The following is a 10235-nucleotide window of genomic DNA, read 5'->3' as shown; positions in this document are numbered from 1 at the left end:
CATCTCTTTGCTCAGGGAGGCCTAGCTTTTTAATTTAAAACTGCAACCTCCCCTCTGCTTTATTCTGTTTTATTTTATGGCCGAACACGTTACTTTCTAATACAGCATCATTTTGCCTGTTTACTCTGTGTCTCACCATGAAATCAAGTACCATTGAAGGCAAGGATTTCTTTTATTTGTTTCATTAGTTATATATCCATCATCTAGAATAGTCCATAGCACAAAGAAGGTATTTAATAAATCACTGGTGGCTGCATCAACACAACACTGCGATACAGTGAATGCTGGTGAGGGTCGCAAAGATTAATGACAACTTCTCATTCACTTAGTAGTGACTGTTTACTTAGTAGTAACTGTTCAGGAAATGATTGTTGAAAGAAGGAGCCAGCTGAGCAGCCAATCATGCACTAAGCACGGCGTGGGATGCACGAGAATGAATCCTCACTTGGACTTGAAGATACTCGAGCGCTAATTAGGGAGGGGGACCCACAGGAAGTGGTAGAGAAACCGCAAGGACATACAAAGGTTATTTTCCATATCAATTTCAGGACCTTTGTCACTGAAAGCAGCACTAAATTCTGTTAACTTTATACAGTTAAGAAGAAAAAAAAGCATATCCTCTGGTAGAGAGCACTGTAATTAATCCAATAATGATGAACAAACAAAAAGATAAAGAATGCGTTCCAACACCATCAAATTTGCTATGTAACAGTGGGATGGTGAGTGGGTTTTCTGACGCTCCATGGAACCAAGAAATTGCAGAAGTTAATACAACACTGAATGATGTAGTGTAACAGAGATGCATGCCGAGGAGACAGGGAGGGAGGGAGAGAGAGGAGGAAGGAAGTGAATACAATGAGGTAATACGATACTATAATTTGTTAGTTGATTTTTAATTAATATATAATATTTATAATTAATACATATATGATGTGATATTTATTTTATTCTGAAACAAATTTCCTACCAGAAACTATCTTGAGAAGACATTCGGACTGAATGACTTAGAAATTTCTGGACATAATTCAACTTGGTTCTATGTGTTTAAGGACGAGAAATAGTTCCCCTTAAATATCGCTAACAGTATATTCCAAGGATTTCAAAACACTTTCAAACAAGGATATAAAACAGTGAAGGAAAGTAAGAATTGAAAGCAGCTAAGTGCTTTTGTGAGGGCACAAGCATAGGAAGGCCATAAGTCCAGCCATTGTGACTCGGAGAGGCTCTTTGGGGGCCCAGGAAACTGTACTCCCTGACATATATGATGTGATATTTACTTTATTCTGAAACAAATTTCCTACCAGAAACTATCTTGAGAAGACATTCGGACTGAATGACTTAGAAATTTCTGAACATAATTCAACTTGGTTCTATGTGTTTAAGGACGAGAAATAGTTCCCCTTAAATATCGCTAACAGTGTATTCCAAGGATTTCAAAAACACTTTCAACCAAGGATATAAAACAGTGAAGGAAAGTAAGAATTGAAAGCAACTAAGTGCTTTTGTGAGGGCACAAGCATAGGAAGGCCATAAGTCCAGCTTTTGTGACTCGGAGAGGCTCTTTGGGGGGCCAGGAAACTGTACTCCCTGTCAGCACACACGCCAGGGGAGGCTCCTCACTGTGCATCCCTTTTATAGAACAGGAATGTGGCCCCAAGAGAAGATCTGTCTAAGATCTCACTATCATCTCTGGTTCCTGCTCTGTTGGTTCCAGTGCTACCAAATCACACTAAGGTACTTCTTGTGCTTCCTAAGACATGTTACGTCATGTCACATAAAGGATGACATTCATATGTGTGTGCCTATATGTATATATATTCCTTTATGTAGGATCATTATCTGCTGATTCATGTTCAACATGACAGGAGCCTTGCTTTCTCAGGGGTAATGTGTCTACACTCTCTCACACGTTTACGAGAGGGCTGCATGGCAACGCACACAGGTATAGAAACTGGTCCAGAGACTTAACTTCCCTCAGATTTAAGCATCATGGTGAGTAAATAGCTATGTAAGAATTTATAAACTACACTTCTATTGTCTAGAAGATCTTAGGATGGTGTCTTGGCAATGCCAATTTGCCACCAGAGGACTCTGTGTACCCTGGGTACTCACGACTTGTACAATCACACTGACCCAGAAACCACCTCTGTCTTACTGGGTTCCCCTATAAACGGAATGTTCCTCCTTCTCTGAGCATCAGTGAAAGGCTGAGGTATATCTGGATTTAAAAAAAAAAAAAAAAAATCTCACAGGTAAGAGATGAAGAGATGCTAACCAAAGCGGGTATAAGCCTTCAGTTTTAAGACGACTAAGCTCTTTGGGATCTAAGGTACAGCATGGTGACTACACTTAGCAATACTGTGCTGTGTACCTGAAATTTGCTAAGAGTAGGCCTTAAAGATTCTTGCCACACACACACAGACACAGCCACAGGCACACACATACAAGGTAACTATGTAAGGTATGGATATGTTAATTAACCTGGTTGTGATCAGGCTGATTATGTGAAATGATCATTTCACAAGTTACACATATGTTAAATCATCACATTTTAAATATATAAATTTTTATTTGTCAATTATACTTCGATAAAGCTGAACAACTTTTAAAATCAAAACAAAGCAAAATCCTGACTATATAATTCATTTTCTGATTTTTATTTTTCTTATTCATGCCAACAAGAAAAAAAAGTTTTAAAAGTTAAAGACCAACTCAAGTTTGAAATAGCTGCTTTTCTTATTATTTGTATATTTACTTATTTGTATATTATTTGTGTATTTTGGAGTCCCAAAGGACTAAACCTAACATGTGAAAATGCCTTTAAAGAAATAGGAAAAACATTCTGCAATAAAAACCTGGGTCCAATCTTCATCAGAACACCAAAAATTTAAGATAGTAATTTCCCATTTTTGATGAACTGTTATCTACTTTATTCTCTGATATTACCTATTTGTGGAAAGAGAATACATTTTGAATAACGTTCTCCAAAAAATAAGATATTGCTATATTGACTAATTCCACTGAAATGTCTTAGATTAATTTAAAATGCTTTCTAAACCACTGTTCATTATTTAAGCAATTTGTGTCAAGTCAATATTACTTAATCAAATGAAAAAAAAAAAACTGTGTAAGTTAAAAATCTCCATACATTTTTATTCCTTCATGTGCAGTTAGCACTGAGAAAATATATTTGTCTTAAATAGTTTGCACATATCATAAGAGATGGCAAGAGAAAGAGAAAATAAATATGAAACAGCATCATAAAAGTGAACTGACCAGTGCTATAATAGTAAGTAAAGCACGGTCAACATTTGAGCTATGTGAAAATACTGACCACTTGAATTTTCTGCTGTTAAACTTACAGTTCTTCTTTGTAATCTACCTGGGGTCTTGGTCATATGAGAAAACAAAGTAACAGAAATAAGACTTTTATTTCTTCTACCCAAAAGAGAATATTCAAAATGTACAAATATACTCATTACGCCCCTTTAATAAATTCCTTGGATCAAGAACTTACCTTTTTTTAAAATTATTATTATTATTTAGACTGAGTTTAGACTTAGAGAAAAGTTACAAAAATAGTACTGAGAAGTCCTTGTGTATCCTTCACCTAGTTTCCCGTAAGAGTGATGTTACATAAACACGGTACTTTTCAAAACTAAGAAATTAACTTGGGATAATAATATTAACTTTAAAAAAAAAAAAGATTTTGTTCTGATTTCATCATTTTTTCTTCTTATGTCCTTTTTCTGTTCTGGTATCCAATCTGGGATCTTATGTTGAATTTAGAAGCCTTACCTTTTGATCTGTGTCTTCATCCTCATCCTGATAGTCATCACAGAGCGGACCAGAGTTGGCTGCAAAGGTGGGTCCCTGGGAGTAATACTGAGAACTCCGGTAGCCATCCCGCCGCAGCTTATCACATTCTGCAGAGGGGACAGGCGGGGGAGAAGAAAGGGCATTAAAAAACACCCCTCTTTATTTATCTTTTTACGCTTACATGCCATGTTAATATACTTTAAAGGGATCACCTTCAGACCTCACAACAACCTTCTGAGTCAAGCTTAGAGTAATTAAGTTATTCCCTCTGCAATGTTGTGCGAGTAAGCAGTGAACTCAGCATTTGAACCCAGGGTCTTGCCATGACTTTTGACACACACAACTGATTATGTAATTCCACATCGAAACCACAAGCAATCCTCATGCTGTGCTTGTTTCCCAGACTCATCAGTTGGAAGTGACATGAGAAATCATGGCCTTCGATGCTCTCATATTTAGTTCTCAATTTAACTTTGATGACAGCCTATAATCGGGGTGCAGAATTTAATATGAAGCCGGGTGGCAGTCTGAGATGCCTGCCAGTCCCTAGAGAAATGCCTGGTACCACTGAGTAGAAGCCACCTAGGGGGCACAGTGCCTTGGGTCACAGGGGGAGTGGGGTCACTGGCTGCTTAAAGACTAGGAATTGTCTTCAAGGAGGAACCACTGCACTGATTACTCTCATCAGTGGGGACAAGTGCAGCAAGAAGGGTTCTAATGGCTTTTTAAAGCCCGAGGAGCTTTCCAATTACCCAGAGGCCACCTTAAAGGAGCATTTGCCTTGTAAAAGTATTTGCCACAGGGTTCCTTTAAATATCCAGCTTACTCAAAGGAGTGCAAATTGTGTTTGCTTTTGGAAAAGTTTCCCCTTGGCATGGCTTTATAAAACCATGCATCTAACGGCACAGAGCCAAAGTAGGGCATCTTCAGAATTCCTTTCTAACACCAGGATCTATGATTAGTCTTCAAAGAGGAGACCAGCGGTTACTTTAGTGGAGGGATAAAAATTCTCCAACTGGGGAATAAAAACCCTCACTCTCCTTTGCTACTCCACAGTGGAACAAAGTTTCCAAACCAGGACCAGAAATCAGATATTTTAAAATCTCATGGAAATAGTCATGAAGTTCTTTTAGGATGCCAAACTAACTTAAAAATGCATATGTAATCAAAAGATATCTTGATATTATTACTTCAATTATAGGCTAAATAATTTATAGGCTGGGCTGGCAGCTACTCTTAGTATTGAGTAAAATAGAAATTAAAAAAAAAAATTCTGAAACTTCCAGAATACAACTTATTTTTCAGTGAGGATTTATTCATACTCATCTAACCCTTTTCAGTGAAAGACAGTTTCACATTTTCTCCAATATTTGACTATTTCTCTAAAAAAATACATAGTACAATCAGAATCTATACTCTCACTCTACAGAGATATTGTTAAATAAAGCATGATTAGTAGTTTTCAAAAGCTGTTTGGGATTCTGTAAATTTTTTATTTGATTTTCTTTAACTACCTTAAAGCTCGGATTAAAAAAATAACACTCAAGCTCAATAAGTACACATTTCATTAACTTTTCTGTGGTCCAATAAAACTGAAGGCTCCTAAAGATTCAGGTTGAACCTTGAAAAACAAACCAATAAAAACTGTTACCACTTGCAGCTACTTACCATGTAATTCAGTATTTTCAAATACTTGCCAAACAAAACAAAATGCAAAGTGAAGGTCAAGGCCCTTTTAAACTAAGTCTGTCTACTGTTCAAAATAGTCTTTTCCCCTCACTAATTTACTGTATATTAAGTTTGAAATGATAAAATTTTATAATTTAAAAAATTTGTATTAGGTTTCATGTCTGATTGTATTTGAAAGAGTTCTTTTCTAGGAAATAAAGACTACTGAACTAGATCATCTTTTTAAAGGTGATATTAGCTCTGTTATTCTTGACAATAGTATTAAAAATAGCTAAAATGACTTGATACATATTAAATCTTAAAAGACCAAAATAACTGCAAAATTATTATCCATATACATTAAAAGCATGAAAGTCTGGCAATAATTACATGTAGTGTGTGTCACCTATTATACCTAGTTTAAAAGACAATGCCTGGTTGTTCCACAATGAAGTTTATGCCACAGCAATGTTTAAATAGCTGTATAACGAACAGTAGCATATCAAATGAAATATAATGACTGGGTCTAAGATTAAACTAGGCAGTATAAATTTATGGCAGATGACCAATTTTTTGACTCATCCAATTTTTAAAATCTAGTAAACTCATCAATATCCATTGTCACTTATTCCGTCCAACTCTAGGGGAAATCTAGGAAAATTTCTCTTGTCAAGTTGCAACAGCTCTCAGTGTCTAAAACTATGGCTTTCTTTGTTCTTTAAAAACTGAGTTTATTGTCTGTAGAGTGAGATATAGGTAAATGCAAGCCATCATGAATAAACAGAGACTTTTCAAACACTGAACTTAGTAATTGCAAGGTGGAGCATAATTTAAAGCCAGGTTATGCCAGCTACTACAGGCTAGAAACAAGATACTGAATGTAACAGAAGATCTGGCTTTAACACATACCCCTCTTGCAACAGAAATTTAGAGTAAAACCCCATTATTGTTCTCAGTACTGCTTGGATAAAGGTGTCACTGTTCGTCGTGTCCTCTGGTTTCCCAACCACAAATTTCCTCCTCTTCTTTTCATGTCGAACTTTTTTCTTTAGTGCAAAACAATGGACAAACATTTCTTGTCAGACCAAAGTTTTAAATATAAAAAGTAAAGTAATATCATAGAACTAGATAGTTATCTATCTCATGAATTGAATACTGCTTTGGCCTTCAAACCTCCATGCATTAAAGCTATTCCTTCGACTTCCCGTCTTAATATTTTAGACATGTTAAGAGAGTCTACTACAAGAAGTTTTAAATAGTTATTTTCAAAATAATTTTCTCTACTGGAAATCCTTGATGAATGTCTACTTTCTATGTTTTGTTCCTAAATTTGCTAAATCAGTCACAATGAGCAAGAATATGCAGCAGTTAGAAACAGTTTCAAAATCTCGGCGGCTTAGCACAACCAGAAGATTCCTGGACGTTCTCCTCGTCCAGGCAGGGTTGGCAGGGGCTCTGCTCAGCACAGTCACTCAGGGACCAGGCAGCGTGACGCTGTCCCTCAGCGTGTGCCTGCACAATCACAGAGCAGTGCACAGGAATGTGGCGCATTTCACACTGGCTCTCAGAACTTCTGCCAGAAGCACCCAGGGGTTACTTCCGCTCCTGTTTCTTTGGACAAAACAAGCCACGTGGCCATACCTAATTTTAAAGGGGACAAGAAATGGCAATGGCAATCCCATCTCGTGAGCAAGTGGGGAAGTGAGAATATCCGAAAAGCAGCTCAAATGACTTCCAAACAGAGCTGGATAACACTGAATCTAAGATTTTCCAGATTCCTGTTCCCATCTGCCCAATACTTATTTGATGTTTACTTCCAATCCCTGAATTAAATTGAGAAGCTTTGGATGTAAAAGATGCAACAGCAATGAAAAGCGACCAGGCACAGGTTAACCATGGGAAGGACTCTACACAGAGGAGCAGCTGAGTGTCTGGGATCCAGAAAGGTCTGGCTCCGCTTCCTGCCTGTGAGACCCAGGAGGCAGCATTTTAAGCTCCTGGAAACTCAGATTCCACCTCTGTAAAGCTGGGCCATTACTCCTTCTGGGGAGCTGCCATGAGAATCATTCAACATGCATTTCTGAGGGCTCTGCTCTCCGAGGTGAGAGACTAGGTAAAGGTGTGCCAGAACTCTTCACAGAACTGTCCGTATGACAGGTGCTCCAAAAATGGTCATTGCTGTGAGAATTTACCCCATAAACTATAACTACCTCAAACTTTTCCACTTTTAAAAGCCAGTAAGCAACTCAATAACAGGATTTGCTTGGCTGCACAATTCTGCAAGATTCTACCATTTCACGAAGCTGTTGGCTACATCGTTATCAAACTATCATGAGACTGTTTCCCCCCGCCCCACCCCAAGTATATAGTATGACACTCAGACTGGGATTCTCTCACTCTCAATGGCCTGAATATTTATTTCTAAGTCCTCTCAATCCAAAATACAGCTAAAATATTTCAAATGCTCTAACTTCTGAATTTATAAAGTTATTACCTAATTAGTTTTACATAACGTGAAGATTCATACTTAGGGGCATTTTTACACAGGTAGAGTACCAGCTAGGTGCTTGGTAAATGTATTTAATATACTGTAACTACTAAAGCAAGGAGAAGAAAGGAGAGAAGTTCTTTGATCTGAAAGTATGTGTTATGGGTTGAATCGTGTTCCCCAAAAAGATAATGTTGAAGTTCTAATCCCTGGTACCTGTGAATGGGATGTTATTTGGAAAGATGTTTTTTCCAGATGTAATCACATTCAAGTGAGGACATTAGGATGGGCCCTAATCCAACAGGACTGATATTCATATGAGAAGAGAAAACAGAGACGCCGGGACGATGTGAAGACACAGAGACACACAGACACAGAGGGAAGATGGTCATGTGAAGACAGAGGCTGAGGCTGGAGTCATGCGCCAGAGGCCAAGGGAGAGACTCTCCCCTAGCAGGTGGAGGGAGCGTGGTCCTGCCAACATCTTGGTTTTGGTCTTTCATCCTCCGGAACTGTACAACAATACATTTCTGTTGTTTCAAGCCACCCAGTTTGTGGTACTTTGTCATGGCAGCTCTAGGAAATTAAATAATTTAGCAGAGAACCAGGAAATGCTAAAATGTGGAAGAAATTCATAAGGATCTGCAATTTCCCCAAGAAACATTTTTAAATGTGTGGAATAGACGAATAAACTTCTAGAACTAGTGAGTTTGGCAAGATAGCACGCTAGAAGATCAATATACAAAAATCAATTGTATTTCTATATTCTAGCAATAAACAAACAGAAATTAAAATTTAAAAAGTAATATAATTTACGACAGCATCAGAAATATGAAATACTTGGGGATATACCTGACAAAGAATGTGTAAGACCTGTACACGCAAAACCACAAAAACACTGCTGAGAAAAATTTTAAAAGATCTGAATCAATCAAGAAATATCCTGTGTTCAAGGACCAAAAGATAACAATATTGTTAATATGTCAATTCTACACTTGAGGAGATATGAGCTGAGTCCTAGCATCTTGGGGAAAGGGATGGGCAGGAAGGTGAGAGATGCAAGTGAGATCATGTCACTTCTCTGTTCAAAGTCTCCAGAAGCTGCCCTCCACCCCCAGCCTCCTGGTGAAAGGCAGAATCCTTACAGTAACCAGAAGGCCCTATTGGATCTGTTCCCACTTTGCCTCTCTAAATAGATCTCCTACTGTCCCCCTTCTTCTCTCAACCAAAACCGCACTTTCCTCCAGCTCTTTCTCAGGGTGACAGGACCCCCTTTCTTCGCTCAGATGTCACCACTCAGTGAGGCCTGTTTCAACACCAGTCCCTGTTCCCTTCCCTGCTTTCTTTTCCTTAGCACCTAGGACCTTCTAACATGCTATGTAGTTGACTAGTTTTTCTGTTTGTTTTCTGTGCCCTCATTAGAACATAATTATGCTCTATGAGGACAGAAATTTGTTCTTTTCACTGTGGAATCTCCTGTGTGTGTAACTGTACTTGGCAGTCAGTGGATGCTTCATAAATATTTGTGAATTAATGGAGAAATGTGGGATGGGAAGCTTTGCTCTGGGATCACAATAAACGATTAACTGAAGAAAGAGAATGACTTTAGGGGCTAATGACTCCTTGTAACTATGATCCTGCCTCTGTGGCAGTAGTTGCTACCTGTACACCCTTACTCCTTTTTTTTTTTGCAAGTCTTCCATCAGAAACATCAATTGAACCTCCACAATATGAGAGGCACAGTAGAACATCAAAGGAATTATGCAATATGGCTTATAATATTGAAGAATTTAGGCTAGCATGGAAGGTTTGAGTGACTAGGGAAGGCTTTGTGGAAGACAGCATTTGAGGCAAAGCTCAAAGGAGGGTGGCATTTTGATTAGACTGCCTTGAAGTAGCACCGTGAGTCAGGCACCCCTGGACTGCCACCATTTGTAAGAGGACATGGAAAGTGGTGACGGAATATACGCCGTATATTATTTTGTATAATTAATATAAATTTGAGAATTTATAAAATAATTTCCAAAAGAGATCAAAGGATTTTCTTTCTACGTTAAAATGCTAAATCTGCCAGAATTTTCATTCCTCCTATGAGATACGCAGTGTTTTCACTTGCAGACCTGCCTTCCCTTTGAGGAAGAGAGACTAGTTCTTCTCTAAACTTAATTTCAGTAGACCTTAAATATCAATATTTTTTAAGATGAACATTTACTTATTTCATCTTGTACTTATATATTTTTTTTATGAAAATGTTAACTGT

General features: G+C 37.9%; 1 protein-coding gene across 1 annotated transcript in view; it reads right to left on the bottom strand.

The window, feature by feature from the left end:
* The window catches only part of NHSL1 (NHS like 1), a 94762-nt gene that overhangs the window by 33974 nt on the left and 50553 nt on the right, over positions 1-10235 (bottom strand). Inside the window, exon 3 of the mRNA XM_015592089.2 lies at positions 3799-3926. Coding sequence (XP_015447575.1) covers positions 3799-3926 — 128 coding nt within the window. The remainder of the gene's footprint in view (positions 1-3798; positions 3927-10235) is intronic.

Source organism: Pteropus alecto, unplaced genomic scaffold (genome assembly GCF_000325575.1).
Source record: "Pteropus alecto unplaced genomic scaffold, ASM32557v1 scaffold185, whole genome shotgun sequence".
In the NCBI taxonomy this organism is placed as follows: domain Eukaryota; kingdom Metazoa; phylum Chordata; class Mammalia; order Chiroptera; family Pteropodidae; genus Pteropus; species Pteropus alecto.
The sequence above is the reverse complement of the archived record's forward strand: the minus strand, read 5'-3'. Positions and strand labels throughout refer to the sequence as shown.